Source organism: Episyrphus balteatus, chromosome 1 (genome assembly GCF_945859705.1).
Source record: "Episyrphus balteatus chromosome 1, idEpiBalt1.1, whole genome shotgun sequence".
NCBI classification, from domain to species: domain Eukaryota; kingdom Metazoa; phylum Arthropoda; class Insecta; order Diptera; family Syrphidae; genus Episyrphus; species Episyrphus balteatus.
Genome location: NC_079134.1, coordinates 3,833,073 through 3,853,603, shown reverse-complemented (window position 1 = coordinate 3,853,603; position 20,531 = coordinate 3,833,073). Strand labels below are relative to the sequence as shown.

Here is a 20,531-nt window from a genome sequence, read left to right as displayed (position 1 = left end):
GCAATTAGGTGTTCTGCATTTCACCTATTTACATTTTCTAATCGAATTCAACTCACTTTGTTTCTGTTCGTGAAATTGGTGTCTTGTCTTTGTCAAAGAATCTGGAATTTTGGGGCAAAATATTACCAAACCTTATATTTGCATTGTTTTGTAGTGTTTATTTGTTACTAATTTAGTACAAAATACATAAAACACATGAGGCATGAACTATCATCATTTTTTTGGGTAGGTACACTGGAAATTTAACACAACCTGTTAGTTCGCCACCTCATTCACTATTTTTACACTTTATTTTACTATTAAAACATGCATTAATATTGCAATAATTTGCTTTACATGCAGTCATTTAAGAAACAATATAAAAATGGACGAACCTTCTGTTCTGATAATTCGAAGCAATTTCGAAGGTCATGCACTTTCATTTCAAGTGAAATTGCAGAGTGATTTCAATTCACTTTCGATTGAATTTCTCACATTCAGTAGGAATTAGCTTCACCAGAAAAAGGTGAAATTATTTCCCATGTGAATTGTGAAGTTATTTCCCTGCACTATATTTTTAGACAAAATTATTTTCATCAAAGACCCGAAGATTTTATATAAAAAGAAATAGCATGTTGTAAAACTGAAACCAAAGCTCTCGAAACACCGAATGCAAACCAGACACCAAAGCGGAGGGTTAAAGATGTAGATATGTGTTTTTCAATGAACTTGAACTAACAACATCCATTAAATCATTGTCTACCCGTTGCGACTTGATGTTTTTAAAATGATTAGAAGAAAAAATCCAAATCCATCATTCGTCATGGAGATAACGACCATTAAAAATCTAGCAAAAACTAAATTCCTTCAAAATCGTAAAATATGAATAAAGTAAAAAAATGAAAAAGACTTATAAGTTTGTTCGTTTTTGTCTAGGTTTTTTTTTTTTATAGATTTGTTCAACAATTCAATTGATAGTCCACCTCTCAATCGATCGACTCAGCTCTCTCTTGAAATAATATAAGTTTACTTATAATTAATAATAAATTGATTAATTTTTTTGTATTTTATCATTTTTACATGTGTTTTGTATTGTTTTATTGAAAAATAAAAATTTTAAATAAATTATTATAATAAATATTATAGACTACAACAGCACTGTAGACGATTATAGGCTATAATTCGAAATTATTATATTTTTTTTTTTCGTTTTTCTTCATCTTTCAATTGGGGGGTTATAACTTATTGTTTTAATATAAATATTAAATTTACCTACTTTTTTTGTTTTATTATATTTTTTTTTGACAATAACGACGATGGGGTGTTAAATTGTTTTTTGGGGCTCAATTAAAAGAGATTCCCACTTAGAACCTAATAGAGCTTAAAAATCTATTATGCCATTCGCATATTCGCGGGACTCTCTTTTGCTTGAGCCTTAATTATACATTATGTACTTATATACTGGCGGTGTTATTTGCAGTTTTTTGTAATTATGTTTTAATTGTTTTTTACTTAAAAATTTACTTAGTTGCGGACTTAAGATAAGCGATGAGATCTCCACGTTCGTTGGCCTTTTTCAAACCGGCGAAGATCATTTTTGTGCCGGGGATGTACTTCTTTGGGTTTTCCAAGTATTCGAAGAGGGTATCCTCGTTCCAGGTAATGCCCTTGGATTTGTTGGCATCTGTGTAGGCGAATCCGGGTGCTTGACCGGTCTTGCGGCCGAACACACCGTGTAGATTGGGTCCAACCTTGTGCTTGCCGCCGGCTTCAACGGTGTGGCATTGTGCGCAACGTTGCACGAAGATTTTCTTGCCCTTTTCAACATCACCAGCTGGAACTCCCATTTTAGTTTAGTGTTTTGTTTAAGATTCTGCAAAAAATTAAAACAAGAAAAATCAATTAATAAAAAACATTTGATAAAATTGATAAAGGGTTTATATTAGATAACTTCTAGTCATTTAATTGATAAATTGATTTTTAAGTGTCGTTATAATTTTATTTATTTCGCACTTGGAATTTTGATGTGATTACAAAAATTTGATAACACCAAAATCAATTCAATAGTTTAGATAATGATATTAAACTATTTTATTTATTTAAGTAAGCTGTTAGTTGTGATATAACTCATATCGTATAAATATGAATAAAAAAGTCTGCATTTCACGAGAGAACAAAAAAAATATATAAAACAAAATTTCAGCGATACTCTTAAAACAACAAATAAAAAGTAATTTAATAAATCATCAATTTCATTCACGCTAAACGCTGACCTCTGACAAATTAGTGATTTCTAGTTTGTTGTGGACATTTCAAGTCGTTATAAACCACAACATTTCCTATCACGTGTGCGTTAACTGATACACAATTTATTTATTTTGTGGAGCCTACATTTATGATTAAAGTATACGAGAAATTGTTATTTGCGATGAGAAGAAGAAAGTTGAAAGTTGAATTCCAAATGTTATCTAGTTGCAGTTATTACTGTTTGACTAAGATTTTGGAAGAATTTTTTTTTTTTCAAATTGTTGTAAGTTTTGATTTTAACCCTTTCCCGTTTGATTTTTCTTGTTTTGGCTATATATATGGCGTGAAATAAGAAATATAGACCTTGTTAATTTTATGAAATTAAAATTGGTTAGTTATCAGCCGAAAAGTGGGGTATTTGAGATTTTCAAAATTTAATGATAAATATAAAAATAAGCACACTATAAACTTTATATCTGTCTGAGCTATGGCCGCACACTGCGCCGATTAGATATAGACAGATATTTGGCCAGTTTTCTCAAAAGATACTGAAATAAAACACTCACATAAAAGTAGGTTTTTTCATCTAAATCTTTTCAAAGGATATTTTTTTAGAGTTTGTGTTAGGTCGGACCATTTCATTAACAAAACAAAATACAAACAAAAAGGAAAATTGTCAGAATGGAGCAATTTTGTTTAATTGTTAACACGACTGAAAATTCAGAGAAATAGGTTAAAATTTGTCCCTCTCGCTTTTCAAATAAGGAGTCTCGAAAGTTCTCAAACGAAAACAATTTACGATACTGGAAATTTATAAGTATTCATGCAAACATGTTATAAAATCGCCTGGTCCTTGGACTTTATTGCATATGTTACTATATTTTTCGAAAGTTATAAAGGTGCTGTTTTTTTTTAAAGCTTTTGTCTAGGTTGTTGTGACAGGGACTGTCACAACATGGTGCCAAGCACTCGTAATTACCTTGATGGGAAAAAAGTGTTTTAATTTCCCAGTTGGTAGACACTGCTTACAACAGCATAAGAGTCGATTTTTTGTTGTAACATTGTCAGTAGCAGGTTTGTCAATATTCTGCTAATGGCATTTTGTGATGCTTTTTACATTAATAACTGAATGCTCAAAACAGGGAAGCGATTAGACTTTCGCAAATTACGAACTGACTGCACTAGTTCTAGTTCCGTTCTGTAAGTTTTTTTTTTCAAATTTGCTATTTAATGAATTAAATGTAATAAAGATGTATTTTTTAACAGCGAATCCCACATGCGGAGAGCAGTAGAGTTGTGATAACATCCTAGATTATGACTATCGTCGGTAATGGAGAAGAAGAAGAAAGATGTATTTTTTAAGAAATCGCTTGAAACGTTTTCCGAGGAAACAAGCTTTTGAAAAGGTAAAAGCCAAGTTTGAATTAATTTTTTAGTTTATAAGAATAATATTAAGTAATCATTAAAAAATAAATATTAATCAAGTATAAATTTCAATCATTTCAATTTCGGTCTGCGCTTCTAAGAATCCAAAAAATTGACTTGGTTGAAAATTTGACTTTGAAGCAATCACTTAGTTTACCAAGGTGACAAGTTAAAGTTAAGCTCGATCTGCATTCTAGGCTTTACAGGGTAAAAGTTACAAAAAGTTGCATATAAGTAGCAAGTTTTGTGTTTCTTTTTTCTGGTTATTAGATACTTTTTACATAATAGCCGTGTTTCATTGGTACTCAGTATTTTACTGAGTTAACATTTTATGCTTTAAGCAACAACAAACGATTACTTTTATTTATTATTAATAATTCTTTTTTGTTGAACGGTCAAAAATCTACATACACTCCTTTTCATCAGAATAGGTACACAACTTTTCAAATGTTCATTAACCGTTTGTCCCCAATAGTGGTACGTGACCTAACAAGTTTTTATTGTTTTTTTGATAGTTTAAGATGTTGGGAAAAGCAACAGCTAAAATTATTTCAAAATGGACCATAACTTTCGCATTGTTTTTCTTGTAAAGTTTTTTTTTTTAGGGAAAATCAACTTATTTTTTTCTTCATCAGAATAGGTACACCCTTGTTATCTTTAATGTTTTTGTGGATTTCGAGCAAATTTACCATTAAAACAAATAAGTGGACTTTCCTAAGTGTAATTTAGTAATCATACTACCATTTTGAAAAACATGGGTGGATTAAAATCGATAAATTTTGGCGAAAACACCTTAAGAAAAAAAAACACACAATGAAGGATCCACCAGTACTAGTATGATTAAAAAAAATTACGAATTGTGAATATGCACTATACAGACTTCAAATACAAACATTCTGGGGTTAAAAAAAAAGAATGGTGGTACAAAAAATGCAAAAAACTCACTCTAAGACGAGTAAATTTTTACATGTGCTACCAGTTTTGGTGGATTAACGACAAGAATAAAAGTGAAAAACAGTTGTTATTTGTAATTTTAGGACAGTAAATAGAATGGTCATTAGCCCCAATCTTCTAAAATGGCTGAATTTTGAAAAGACACCATTACTACACCAAGAACAGAATTGTATGCGTTCAAGGTTTTTGAAATCCTTTACCACATGAAAAGTTGAGTGGTATTTCTTGTTATTTTTGGATCAACGAACATTTAATTTTGATGTCCTTGGTGAGTTAAACTATCAGTTTAACATTCTGCGAAAGGAGAAACCATTTTGAGACCAACTTCATTGTTAAAAAAGAAGTGTTAAGACATGGAAGAAAGTAATCTTCTACGATAATACAAATAATGAATTTCATACGTGAAGAATGGTCACAATTATTTGTAAATGCATATTCAAGAAACTTTTCCTTAATTCTCTAGTATTTGTGAACCAGTATTCTGAATTTTTTAACAGGACCACGTCTCCTACCACAAAAAATGCTCTGTAAAATATTGGGAGAAAGTGCAAATTTAGAAAGTACTTGAGTATCTACCATAGAAAACAACCCTGAACCTTGTTGAAAATGTTTGGAAATGGCTAGCCCGTACTGATAAAATTTGTGATATTCGATTTTAAGACAAAAATATTTCCTAACCCACCATTTAACAATTTAGGGAAGAGATTCAGATAGATTGCATAAAGAGATTTAACAATGCAATTTCTGGACAGTTTTGTTATTTTTTTATGCATAAAAACGCAACTATTCAAAAAATAAAATTAGTAAAATACATTTTTAAGAAGAACTTGGTTTAAATTCATTTCATAAACCACTTTCACATCATTCTCTATTCTGATGAAACAAAAAATTACTCAGTTTTTCGATGTGAAATGCTTTGCCATAGAGAAACAAGAAAAATAACCACACGTTTTGAATTATTTTTTTTGCTGACTCTGCTAACATCTTAAACAATGACTTGACATCAAAAAATTATTATTTTTCCTACACTGTGAGGAAAAAACGAATACTGAATATTTGAAAAGTTGTGTACCTATTCTGATGAAAAGGAGTGTACATATATGTTAAGAAAAAAAAATTTTCTGTAAACTTACAAATAAAAAAGTTTTTTTTATCCTTAGCAAACATTTGTTGCTGTTTCCCGTGCAAAATTTTACTGACCTAAGTACTGAGTTACCAATAAAACACGGCTAATATCTAACATAACATCTAAGCAATAGCACATTATGTAAATATATGTACAAGATTACATCATGTGGGAGATTTTTGTTTCAAATAATCTAATTTCTTTTTTAGAAATAACATTTTAGCTAACAGTAATAATTTATCAGTTGCCGAAAAAAATTGCAATACAAATCTGAAGGACTGCAAAAGAATGAAATAAATGCATCATTTCTAAATGACTGCAATCATTTGAAAACTGTAAAGAAAATGGGAAAAAAGAGATTGCAATCATTTGACAAAAAATTAATGGTTATTGCAAAATTTGAAATCTAATGGCTAATTTCATTAAGTCCTTTTAAATATTTATAAGGCTTTTACATCCTAAAATGACGTTTGTCCCATACAAAAAAATGTTATTTAAAATTTCAAAAGCCTGTGGTCTGTTCTTTTATTAAACAAAGTTAACTTTGGTTGTTGTGTCAAAAAATCGTTGTTGTTGTTTTCGTTACATTTTGTTAGAAAATTTCATTTTGTTGATCTGTCAAAACAAATTTTTTGAGATCAATTTTATGAATAAATAAACAAGAAATAGTTAATTTGACACTGAAATAATTCTTTCAAATTGAATTCTTAGCAAATTGAAAGAAAAATATGCATCAAATAATTTCAAATATGAAAACAAACAAGAAATTCTCTTCTCACATCATCCCCTCTCTTCCTCATTTAGTTGTGTTTGACAGATTGACATTGAAACTCAAGTCCAGGAGCTGAGTTGGAAAAAGTAACAAAATGTAACTATTTGACACTTCAACATTGGATTTAGGAACGATGTTGTGACGTCACGATGTTACACTTTGTAACTTTTTTCTCATTTAGGAACGATGAAAGTTAACTATTGTTAACAATAGTTAACATCGTCGAATAAAAGAACGCACCAAAGCTGAGTTGGAAAAGTTACAAAATGTAAATATTTGACACTTCAAAATTGGATTTAGGAACGATGTTGTGACGTCACGATGTTACAATTTGTAACTTTTTTCTCATTTAGGAACGATGAAAGTTAACTATTGTTAACAATAGTTAACATCGTCGAATAAAAGAACGCACCAAAGCTGAGTTGGAAAAGTTACAAAATGTAAATATTTGACACTTCAAAATTGGATTTAGGAACGATGTTGTGACGTCACGATGTTACATTTCGTAACTTTTTTCTCATTTAGGAACGATGAAAGTTAACTATTGTTTATAAAATCGGTCATAAGTCTCAAAGAAAGTTAATTGTAAATGCAATCTTTTAACTGAATTTTAAAGATTATGTTCTTCTTTTACTAAATTAGGTAGGTACTAGGTAATTTGTTTTTAACAAAAAAATTGTATTTATTTTCTAATTTTCATTACTCCTACCTCACTTCATTTTGCCATTTTTGTAATAATCAGTTAGATGCTATTGTACCCTTCTAAGATGCAAATTTTTTCTCAATGGTTTTCATAGCAACAATTATGTAACTGGCAGACAAAAAAAAAACTACTGTCTGTATTATAAAATAAATATCTAATTATTACTTATTATCAACCTATCTAGACAGATTAGTATTATTTATTTTCCATATCTTGAAACCTTGACGCGTGTATATGGTGTATGTACACTTTCTGATTCATAAACATTCTAATTTCTAATTTTACACAAGCAATTGACACGATAACTACATTTTTAACGTATTGGTCGACTACATTTTCTTAACCATAATCGATTACTAATTTACGCGGAAACAATATAATTCTAGATATTTCTTGCTACCATTGCAATATACATAATTTAAATTTAAAAATAATAATAATCAAGCTTGGTTACCAGATATGGAATTAAAACAAAAAAATAAAAAAAAAACTTATCTAATCTAGTCTACTATTGCCAATTTCCCATTTGATAAGATTCTCAATGATTGACTCAAAGCCAAATACAAATACTAAAAAAAATTAACCATTGATCATCACAAACACGTGATGGAATTTTAAATTAATTTAAAAAAAATACAAAAAAAAAGTATCAACGTCAGCTTATTATAGAGTTCAAGTTAAACTCCACATGAGTCGGAATTTGTTGTAGTCAAGCGATCATTGCGTCAGCAATTTAATAAAACACAAGTAAGACCTTGCGCGACGTCATCACCATCGACGACGCCGCCAACTCTTCTCGCCAAATAAAGTAAAAAAAAAAAGCTTATATGAACAAAGTCTGACTCTTGCTTATGTCACGAGATCATTGTACAAAGTTCTTATTCATTTTTTTTTATCAAATCAATTCATAATAAATTTCCATGTCTTTCAATCTACAATTCCAAAGTCTTGTAGGTTTCAACTCCGCCTTTTAAAGTATTTCACAACAAAAGTAAATCGGATTATGAATTGGTTTTGTGCCTTCCTGTTTTTCCAGGAAAAAAAAACAAGTTGCGATCAATGGAAAATTACAACAAGATGAATAAAAAAAAAAGAAATGAAAATCGATTTTTCAACCTTGAAGGAAAATTAAGCAAAAAGGAAAAATCTGTGTTACTAGTGCAAGAGCGCCAACTGGCCGGAAGCCAATGCGCAGTTGTCCTCAGCACACTTTTCATTTTTTTGTTGTTTTCTCTCGCAAATTCGCTTTTCTCTCCTCGCACATGTCCACCTTCACTTTAGAGCTCTATATTCTCTGTACAAACTAGAATCTCTAAAGTCACACGGTGTAACTTTGAGTATGTACAACATTTTCTCTCGTAAGTTACGTAAGGTGTCTGTGAGATAATTGAAATATTTAAAGATTTCAGGGTTAATTTATTTTTATTTGCAAGGAAATTTACCTTTTTTTAACTGAATTAGTTGTAAATTTGCAATAAAAAAAAAACTTGTTTGATTAAACAAACACGTGGTTGTTCCTAGAACCAATCTGTTCCCCTTTGCCTTTTGTAGCTTAGCTTTTCCCCTCACTTTGTTCCCTACTCAGCTAACACAAGCACTCACTTTATCAAGTCAATGCAAAAAAAATAAGTTCCAGGAAGGTGATTTTTTTTGTATTAATTTATTGTGAATTGAGTCACAATTTGAATGAAAATGATGATAACTTTGTTTGTAAATGACACCCAAGGACAGTTTATTATTTGAATTTTTATATAATCTGTACTATGAACGCCCCATTCGGTTGTTAGAAGAAACAATTATGTAATTCTTTTTGCAAACTTCAAAAATTCACACATTTGAAAAAAAAAATCACTTCCTGTCGTACTTTTGTTTTGTTTGATTGATTTTTCTTTATACGATAAAAGTTGATTCTTTTAAATTCACATATAAAATCAAAAAATTGAAAAATTACACAAGTCGATGAAATTGAGAAGAAATTATGATGAAAAGGTCAGGTACTTACATTGAACACAAAAGATACAATTCAACTGTGGCGAGACAAATTGAAAAACTGTTGTGGAGTGCAAAAAACAAATCTGCAAAACAGTCGAGGCAAATGAAATTTTACGGCGAATTAAATTTTTTGTTTGTGCGAAGCGGCTGCGCTGGATGGTAAATGTCAAAATGGTGGCGACATCTGGTGGGGAATGGATATGATGAGTAAGAAAGATTGGATAGGCCGTAGGGGTGTGCTTGACGCACATTTAAAAAAACTTTTTTTTATTTGGCTTGTACATTCATAATTCGGCTTTTAAGCAATTTGTCTTTGTCTTTTTCCTTTCTATCATAACTGTTTATTTAAGAAGTACAAGAAAAAACCAACCAATCAAATCAAGTCAATTCTGAGGAAAACAAAAGCGTACATGCATAATACACGCCACTTTTCCTCAGAATTGAAATGTCAAAAGTTTTTTTCTGTTTTTTTTTATTTTTTCTTCGACACTGACGTTTAGCTTAGAGAACAAACGTAAAAAAAATAATTTTTATCAATTATTACTATACTAGTCAATAATGATTTAGTTGTTTGAAGTACATACATAATGTAGTATGAACGACTTTTACTACTTCTGGAGCCATGATTGGAAAATTTAATAGAAATTTTTATAACATCGGTTTGTTTTGACATGACATCAACATTCACCCCTATTACGTTAGTCGTTTGTACTAAAACGATAAGAAATCGACTTGCTCTATAAGCGCCAATTTGTGTTAAATTAGAAATTTGTAACTTTGCAGTTACTTCCGCTCTTCGTCCCTTTTCGCTATTGGCTTTCATGGCGAGTCGTTCTTGCAGTAAAAACGACAACGGTAATTACCTTAATTTTTCAAAATAATTTTATGAAACTCATGTCGTTTTCGATTGTTTTCACTCAAGGATTCACTATCACTCATTCTGAAATCGAATGGAACAAGTCGAATCGCTTCCACTCAATTCAGTTTTTTTGTGTTTGTTTTTCTGTGAAATTTCAAATATTAATTAATTTTTTTTTCTTTCAAATGAAATATTATAAATTAATATGGTATTATGGTATTATTCAACAACTTGTTGGGATACTTGGTTTGCAAAATATTTTAAGTAAGTATATAATGCGTTTATTTGTTTAAAAAAAAAAAAAAAAAAAAAAAAAAAAATCCGAAAATCAAAAGAAAAAATTTGACTTTTGAATATTTAAGTATTATGTCCTTTTCGATTGGTTTCACTGAAGGATTCACTCTTTCTGAAATCCAATAAAACAGTCTGATTCCTTTCCACTCAATGCTGAAATTTTTGATCTGTATTTGTGAATAAAGCCTGGTACGCAGCTGAAGCGAAACGAAATTTTCCATACAAAATTTCGTTAACGAAATCCTGAACGGAAAATTTCGTTTTGCTTTTCGTTTTTCAGTACGCAGCTCTAGCGAAAAATTGGAGAGTTTTCACTCGATTATCACTTACTTTTTACTGTCCTGTGCATTTTTCTTTACTCCAAGAGCAGTGTTGACGGTTTTTTCACTTTAAATTCATTTATTTCTTGCTTTAAAAATTATTTTCTGCTGATTTTTCTTGATTTTAAATTAATTTAGATTTTTTTTTTTACTTTGACAGAATACTCGATGATATTTTTTCGTTAGCATTTTCGTTGTCGGCTTTGGAGACTTTGGAGACATTTTTCGTTTCGCATCAGCAGCGTACTATGCTTTACTCCAGATTTTGGGGGTGTTATGGAGCTTTTAAATAACGTTTCGTTATCAGTGCAACTAGCTCTACAAAACGTGATAGGTCTCCGCCCACTTATATTTTAAAACCTTGTTTTTGCTACACATTGTAATTATAAATTAAAAAAAAATCATGTGTGCAATTCACACGTGGTAGAAGTGAAACCTTAAAAATTTTTCTTGAAAAACACTACACTTTAAAAAAGCTTACAAATTTTCCTAAATAATAAAGCCATACTTAAATTTTTACAATGCGCAAAAAGCATAAAAATAACTCATTCAAAACAATCATTTTTCATGAAAAAAGCAAAAAAAATCTTTTATTTTCTATTAAATCAATTTTTTTAAATGGCAATCTATAATACATTTTATATCATCTGAAAGCTTATTATTTCACCTTTTATATGAGGCTTCAATCATATTTTAAGATGCCTATAGTAAATTCTATTTCACTATTATTTCACGTTTTATATGACGCTTCAATCATATTTCTACCATGCCTACAAAAAAAGTAAGAATTTTTTAAAGCCAACCATGTCGAAATTTCAAACTGCGATTACGGTACTTCCTACACTGGTGGCTGGTCATCGGCAACAGATCTTCACAGGTGTTTTGAGGTATTTTACAAGTTTTTCAATTAAAGATTATATAACTTGTAGAGCACGTACTATTATGTGTGATATATCAAATGAAAGGTAATATTATCAGCATGCGTATTCAGAATTTTGAATATGAAATTAATTGAAAGTTTGCACAATTATAATTTATTTAATTAATAGCCTGTTTTCACTACACCCCAAATGAGGTAATTTAGCAAATTACCAAAAAAGTGTTTTCACTACAAATTATCTCATTTGGACTGACAAGTGTCAACTCTGAAAAATGAGTTTTATTTTGACAGACATTTTTTTTGACAATCAATGAATGAAAAAAATAAAAAAATATAAATTGAAAACGTTTCAGAACAAAATAAATATAAATGGAAAACAAAATACCAGTATTATTGGTAAGTTAAATATTTATCTCTTCAAAATTGAATAACAACACATACAAATTATTTACTTAAAATAGAAATAGAATACCGTCCTGCTGTATCTTGTCAACTAGCCTTTTCAAAAACAAACATGCGACGACGACGATGACCAAGGGGATGTGTCCCCTTGGTCATCGTCGTCGTCGCAGCAAGACAATAATGAAGACAACCTTCTTGAAACAATGAAGGAGGCCCAATAGATATGTATTATAAGTTGTTTGTTACAAAATAAGATTAAAACAAAAAAAAAATCAATAAAAGAAAAGAATATTTGTTGGTTGCAAAAAAAGATTGATTGTTTTTTATTTATTTTTCTTCTTTGCGTATTCGAACAGATCAATGGATATAGCTGCAGAAAAACTGTTGAACTGTTTGGAACTACGTTGATTCGTACTGCTCGCCAGGCAGTCCGTGCTTTTGGAAAAATATACTCCTGACCACGTTCAATGGTTTGTTGTGGCGCAGTACATGCAGCTGATGATTTATGTCGACTAAGGAATTTTTCAGTTTTGCTACATGCACTGCTATTCGTTATTGCACGCCATATCCTTGGCACGATATGGGGTAGGGTCGACTTCTTCTATTTAATTGCAACCATAAGCGATACAAAGTCGGGATTTCAAATCTTCATTATACTTTGCTCTTCATAGGAAACAAATACAAAAAAATCAATGGTCCAAATTTTCTTTAAGGCTGCGAATGATTGCTTATTGGTCTTGGCAAAATCTAGATTGTGAGGCTTCATATGGAAGAATCTCATGAGCATCATCGTATCGTCGGATTCAATTTTTATTAACATAAATACACACACGCCTTGTTGGCACTATATCGGATAGATAGATGCATCTATTTAATATGCTCGGTCACGTCCAGCTTTTTCAGCATAAGCTATAATGAAGTTTTATAGGTTTAAAATGTTTTTTTTTTTTATTTTACTGCTATTTGCCGAACGGACGCGAGATATACAAATTTAAATAATTTTACCGCTATGATTTTTTTTTTTTAGATTGACGTTTCGTAAAATGCCACAATTGTGGCCTATTCACAATGAAGTTTTATGTGCGTTCAGGCGATTTGACTTAATTTCCTAGCTAATTTCGTTGAAATGAGATGATAATTATCTCATTTCAAATTTGAAATTTGTATGGGAAATTATCTCATTTCGAACCTCATTTGGCAAATTTGATCGAAATCATCTCATTTGCTCTAGTGAAAACAGGCTATAACTATCTACTGTATAAATTTCATTCATCTATCTATTAAAACAAAAAAGTTATGATCAATTGATTATTCCTGTCGCTTTTTCGTTTCATCTTGTTTCAAATCACTACGATACTAAAGAAGTTTTCACTTCAAAAAGTTAAAATCAATTTCATTTTTCAAATAATTCGAATTAAATTATTTCTACTTTTCCCCAAATGCTGCCCTACTGTATTACGGAAAGAAAGTATTCATAACTTCTCTCATACATCTTTTAAACCAATGTTAAATTGCACCTTCATATTCCCACGCATCTACTAATGAACCAAATACTAATTGTAGCCATGAAACGTAATAGAATTTCATATAAGAAACCTTGAGTACCTTACCTACCTATGCAACCGGGTCCGGGATGCATTTCTATCAGAATGTTCATGTGGCCTGCTATTTAATGGTCAAATGTGTTCTCATACTATCTCTTCCACTACAAATTCCACTTTAGTACCCGCCAAATCTATATGAATTCATCATATATGTCTAGTTCTAGGCTAAAGGACATTATCCATTGCAACAACACAACGTTTTGTTTGAAATTTAAAACGAAAAACCAAGAATATGGAAAGTAAACATCCAATAGAGACCACACAGTATCCGGTGGACTGACACTGAATAGTGAATTTGCATTTGCAAGGAAAATTTTCGATCACAGGGAGCTCTACCACAATAAAGTGTATTATGCAATTTTGCTGGCCTAGTTTTTCACTAAACCATATGGCCGGCTAGGTTATATAGAGTTACAACTTTCCATTAACAATGTTTTTGATTTTTTTTTTTTTTTTTTGGGATCATCCTATCCACTATTACACGGTTTGTTTTTGTTAGAAGAGAAGTGTATTTGCACTAAAATATCAATCTCGTGGTTTTGTAATTGACTTGGTAAATACTTTGATGTATTTATTGCCTTGCAAGTATAGTGTGGTTTTTGGGAACGAAAGAAGCACACACGAAAATTTTGTTTCCAAAATTTAATAGCTGAGTGCATTTCTATAAGCAAGTTCTGAAAATAAACATTGCGCCAAGTAGAAGTGGGAATAGGTAACCTAAAAATGTGTTTAATGTTTAATTCGTGCTGCTATGGATGTTTGGGGAATATTTGTGAAATTAAACTTTAATTTGCCTGAATTTTTATCTAAATATTTTGGAAATTCTTTCCAAGATTTTTATTATAAGTCCTTAAAACTTTTGAACCAATTTATACACAACATTTGGGGATTATAATAAAGACTAATCAAATTTTTTAACTGAAATAGTAATGCTGTTCCTTAAAAAAAAAAACAACAACTTCTTTAAAAGTATAAACGAGTCGCTATTTTCTTTGTTTTGTTTGTTTCTCTGCCATCGACATTTCGACACCCTCTTGTTTCGAATTGATTTACGATCAATTAAATCTTTAATTTTGTAAAGAGAAAGACCTTGAAAGAAATTTCTTAATTTAGCCATAAAATACTTTTATTTGCAATCAAATAATACTTGTGTTTAAATGCACAGTAATTCATTAGCAAAAAAAATAAATTGCACGACTGGGGTCGCACGTACTTGCTCTTATGCTTAAAGTAACAATAATGTTAAAGCTTTTTATTCAAGAAATTTAAAATTTCATAAGTAGTATAAAAAAATTAAATCTGTTTTTATAATTAATTAAACTCCGTTTTAAATTATCTTAAAAAAAAAAAATATGCCATTTTATTTCTTGTATAAAAAGGTATTTTTAGAAAAAAATTTTCGAAAATTGTAGGAGCCGTTTTTTAAAAAAATAATTTTTTATATATAAAAATCGCTATTTTCTTTGTTTTGTTTGTTTCTCTGCCATCGACATTTCGACACCCTCTTGTTTCGAATTGATTTACGATCAATTAAATCTTTAATTTGTAAAGAGAAAGACCTTGAAAGAAATTTCTTAATTTAGCCATAAAATACTTTTATTTGCAATCAAATAATACTTGTGTTTAAATGCACAGTAATTCATTAGCAAAAAAAATAAATTGCACGACTGGGGTCGCACGTACTTGCTCTTATGCTTAAAGTAACAATAATGTTAAAGCTTTTTATTCAAGAAATTTAAAATTTCATAAGTAGTATAAAAAAATTAAATCTGTTTTTATAATTAATTAAACTCCGTTTTAAATTATCTTAAAAAAAAAAAATATGCCATTTTATTTCTTGTATAAAAAGGTATTTTTAGAAAAAAATTTTCGAAAATTGTAGGAGCCGTTTTTTAAAAAAATAATTTTTTATATATAAAAATCGCTATTTTCTTTGTTTTGTTTGTTTCTCTGCCATCGACATTTCGACACCCTCTTGTTTCGAATTGATTTACGATCAATTAAATCTTTAATTTGTAAAGAGAAAGACCTTGAAAGAAATTTCTTAATTTAGCCATAAAATACTTTTATTTGCAATCAAATAATACTTGTGTTTAAATGCACAGTAATTCATTAGCAAAAAAAATAAATTGCACGACTGGGGTCGCACGTACTTGCTCTTATGCTTAAAGTAACAATAATGTTAAAGCTTTTTATTCAAGAAATTTAAAATTTCATAAGTAGTATAAAAAAATTAAATCTGTTTTTATAATTAATTAAACTCCATTTTAAATTATCTTAAAAAAAAAAAAATATGCCATTTTATTTCTTGTATAAAAAGGTATTTTTAGAAAAAAATTTTCGAAAATTGTAGGAGCCGTTTTTTAAAAAAATAATTTTTTATATATAAAAATCGCTATTTTCTTTGTTTTGTTTGTTTCTCTGCCATCGACATTTCGACACCCTCTTGTTTCGAATTGATTTACGATCAATTAAATCTTTAATTTGTAAAGAGAAAGACCTTGAAAGAAATTTCTTAATTTAGCCATAAAATACTTTTATTTGCAATCAAATAATACTTGTGTTTAAATGCACAGTAATTCATTAGCAAAAAAAATAAATTGCACGACTGGGGTCGCACGTACTTGCTCTTATGCTTAAAGTAACAATAATGTTAAAGCTTTTTATTCAAGAAATTTAAAATTTCATAAGTAGTATAAAAAAATTAAATCTGTTTTTATAATTAATTAAACTCCATTTTAAATTATCTTAAAAAAAAAAAAATATGCCATTTTATTTCTTGTATAAAAAGGTATTTTTAGAAAAAAATTTTCGAAAATTGTAGGAGCCGTTTTTTAAAAAAATAATTTTTTATATATAAAAATTTTTTAACATTTTTTAAAAAAAAAGTTGGTATGCCATTTTAAGAAATAATTAATTTACACATAAAAACTAAATTTCAAAATTTTTCATTGATCCGTTTTCAAAAAATTGATTTTTCAAAAAAAAATTTTGAAATATTTTTAAAAAAACCAAAAATGCGTTTTTTGAAAATTTTCTAAAATTTTATTATTATCTTTACTTACACACTTTTGTATACAAATTTTCATTTAAATCGGGTTAATTTTGTACGAGATATTCAGAAACGAAAAAAACCGTTCTATGACAGGTACCGTTAATAACGGTACAAAAAATATTTTTTTTATTTCAAAAGTTGGCTCTTATGTGTTGTACTACACACAAAAATTTTAATCAAAATCGTTAGAGCCGTTTTTGAAAAAAATTAACTTTTCTATTTCCGTTATATGACAGGTACCGTTAGTTTTGGTCATAAAAAAAAAAATTCAATTTCCCCTCTAGGGAATCACCAAAAACTGCTAACTACCAAGTTTGAAGAAAATCACTTCACTCGTTTAGGCTGCAGCTCCAGATAGAGACAGACACAGAGACAGACAGACAGACAGACAGACAGACAGACAGAATTGCCAGACCCACATTTTTGGCATTCTCCATCATCGTAATGTCATGTAAAATTGTTATCTCGAGTTCGATTTTTTTACGAATCCTAAACTTGCCCTATAGTTACGGTGACCATATTTCTAGAAGCGAAACCCGGGACAGATACAAAATTCGTTTTGAAAGTATTGATTTTTCACAAAAAAAAAAATGTATTTTTTTAAAACTAGTTTTCATAATTTCCTTATTTTGATATAATGATTTCTTAAACGATTTGATGGGAGCATTTTCATTGAAATCATTTAAGCCGTTTACGAAATCAAGAAAGCGGATTTATAATATTTACCTACTGTTAATAACTTCTAAAAGAATATTTTGTCAATAAAAAAAAAACTTTTCCTGATGTAGCTTTTCAACTCGACAAATACAAAAAGAATTAACAAAATTGGTTCACTCCGTCCAAAGTTATGAGTTAACAAACATAAAAAAATAAATTAAAAAAATACAGACGAATTGAATACCTCCTCCTTTTTGGAAGTCGGTAAAAAAAATCAGAAAATGTGCAAATACGGGACAATCACGGGACAAATTCCTAAATACGGGACAATAATACGTCCCGGGTTTCTTAAATAAAAACCCGGGACAAGCTGTTGAAATACGGGACAGTCCCGGGTAAACCGGGACGGATGGTCACCGTACTATAGTACCTATATCGCAAGTAAAAACATGTACATTAGGGTGGGTCAAAAAAATCGAAATTAATTTTTTTGATTTGGTACTCCAAAAAATCGATTGCTAGACACCTCTAGAATATACACACCAAATATGAACTCTTTATATTAATGGGAAGGTCCTCCGCTTCGCAATTTTCCATTTTTACATCAAGCTTCTACTAAAAAAAAATCATTTTTTTATTAATTGACTTTTTAGCAAATTTCTTTGCATATTCTTGTAGGAAATTAAACGCTCTACAAAAAAGGCCTTATACACTTTTTTCGTTTATCTTACCGTTTAATAGATATTTGAGGTCCAAAAATCGAAAAAATCTTTAAAAATTCGTTTTTTGTTCTTAATTTCGTAACAAATTGAAAAATTATAATCATCAAACGCGCAAGACATATTCTTATAGGAAATTGATTACTCCACAAAAAAGGTCTTATTAATTTTTTTCATTAATCTTACCATTCTAAAGATATTCGAGGTCAAATTTAAAAAAAATTATAAAAACATTTTTTACTTTTAAAAATTTTCCAGTTCACTGAAAAATTATTATTTTCAAATTAGCAAGATATATTCTTGTAGAGGCTTAAACGTTCTACAAATAATTCATTGACATCAAATTGATTGCTTTAACCGTTTAGAAGATATTCGTATCCAAATCACAATGCATGCGGGTCATAAGAAAACTATTGAAATCAGTGGGCATTGGTTTGGATTCGAATATCTTCTAAACGGTTAAAGCAATCAATTTGATGTCAATGAATTATTTGTAGAACGTTTAAGCCTCTACAAGAATATATCTTGCTAATTTGAAAATAATAATTTTTCAGTGAACTGGAAAATTTTTAAAAGTAAAAAATGTTTTTATAATTTTTTTTAAATTTGACCTCGAATATCTTTAGAATGGTAAGATTAATGAAAAAAATTAATAAGACCTTTTTTGTGGAGTAATCAATTTCCTATAAGAATATGTCTTGCGCGTTTGATGATTATAATTTTTCAATTTGTTACGAAATTAAGAACAAAAAACGAATTTTTAAAGATTTTTTCGATTTTTGGACCTCAAATATCTATTAAACGGTAAGATAAACGAAAAAAGTGTATAAGGCCTTTTTTGTAGAGCGTTTAATTTCCTACAAGAATATGCAAAGAAATTTGCTAAAAAGTCAATTAATAAAAAAATGATTTTTTTTTAGTAGAAGCTTGATGTAAAAATGGAAAATTGCGAAGCGGAGGACCTTCCCATTAATATAAAGAGTTCATATTTGGTGTGTACATTCTAGAGGTGTCTAGCAATCGATTTTTTGGAGTACCAAACCAAAAAAATAAATTTCGATTTTTTTGACCCACCCTAATGTACATAATTGAATTTGTAAGCAACAAAACTTCTTCTAAAAAAATAACTCATAAGGGTTTAACTAATTAGGTAATCTAATAAAATTAAGGGTTTTTGGACTCCTGATCCAGAGCACGTTGACTGTTTTTTGGTAAAGATAATAATAAAATTTTAGAAAATTTTCAAAAAACGCATTTTTGGTTTTTTTAAAAATATTTCAAAATTTTTTTTTGAAAAATCAATTTTTTGAAAACGGATCAATGAAAAATTTTGAAATTTAGTTTTTATGTGTAAATTAATTATTTCTTAAAATGGCATACCAACTTTTTTTTTTTAAAATGTTAAAAAATTTTTATATATAAAAAATTATTTTTTTAAAAAACGGCTCCTACAATTTTCGAAAATTTTTTTCTAAAAATACCTTTTTATACGAGAAATAAAATGGCATATTTGTTTTTTTTTTAAGATATTTTAAAACGGAGTTTTATTAATTATAAAAACAGATTTAATTTTTTTATACTACTTATGAAATTTTAAATTTCTTGAATAAAAAGCTTTAACATTATTGTTACTTTAAGCATAAGAGCAAGTACGTGCGACCCCAGTCGTGCAATTTATTTTTTTATGATGCCTAGTTTGCTAGTTTGTTGTCCAACTTTTTTTTGTGCTATGTGGATGTGTCCCACCTGAACCTTTCCAAAATTCTCATATCCTCCTGACTTATAAAAAAAATTTACACCAGAAATCTTAAACGTTCAATTAAATTGTCATAAATGGGTTGTGGGTAAAAAGACTAATTTGATCGTTTACAATTTGGTATTTGAAGACCGATAGTTCTGAAATTTCACGTAAAAATTTGATTCCCTCAGAAATTTCCGGTGAAAGTTATAGAAGTTACCCAGCCCTTTTTTTTACTTTTAAATTTTTATGAAAAGTGTTTCATAAACGTTTAAAAGTCATGGTTTCTATATAATAAGTCACCAAAAACAAATGAATTTATGTGTAACACTGTAACACGCGAAACGATGTAAAGTATAGCAAAGTGTATTTTGTATGTTATTATGTTATTTGAATGAATTATTTTCCAAGTTTTTTATAATAAAGACTGCCGAATTCTAAATTCGTTGAAATCTCTTATAAGACAAGTTTTCTTAATTCAATGCGAAAAAAATTACTTCAACTTACGTTTACCGGAAAATGTATGAGCGATTAATTTTTACTATTGTAAATAACACTCATACGTTATACATACGTCGACCATATTTCTAGGAGTGAAATCCGGGACACATAAAAAATTCGTTGGATCGATCGTTTTAAAAACATTGGTTTTCAAAAAAAAAAAAAAAAAAAAAAATAATAATAATAATAATAATAATAAAATGAGTTTTCATAATTTTTCCCAATTTTGATATAAAGATTTTATGATTTTTGTTGAAATCCTTTATGTCGTTTCCAAGGAAGACAGAAATCTAAAAACGGTTTT

At 29.1% G+C, this 20,531-nt stretch overlaps 1 protein-coding gene across 2 annotated transcripts; it reads right to left on the bottom strand.

The window, feature by feature from the left end:
• Positions 1–1,271: 1,271 nt before the first annotated feature.
• LOC129921502 (cytochrome c) lies at positions 1,272–9,331 on the bottom strand. Of its 2 annotated transcripts, none has more exons than XM_056003355.1 (2): positions 9,209–9,331; positions 1,272–1,852 (listed from the first exon to the last, which is right to left on the bottom strand). In XM_056003355.1, the coding sequence occupies exon 2, from the start codon at positions 1,824–1,826 to the stop codon at positions 1,500–1,502; it is 327 nt and encodes a 108-aa protein (XP_055859330.1). In that variant the 5' UTR covers positions 1,827–1,852; positions 9,209–9,331; the 3' UTR covers positions 1,272–1,499. The 2 variants fall into 2 exon arrangements, with proteins under 2 accessions (XP_055859330.1, XP_055859331.1); XM_056003356.1 differs by lacking the exon at positions 9,209–9,331 and adding an exon at positions 9,158–9,181.
• Between the last annotated feature and the right edge of the window lie 11,200 nt (positions 9,332–20,531).

Coding starts and splice junctions, on each gene's coding strand:
- LOC129921502 (XM_056003355.1), bottom strand. CDS start 1,826: ATGGGAGTTCCAGCTGGTGATGTTGAAAAGGGCAAGAAAATCTTCGTG.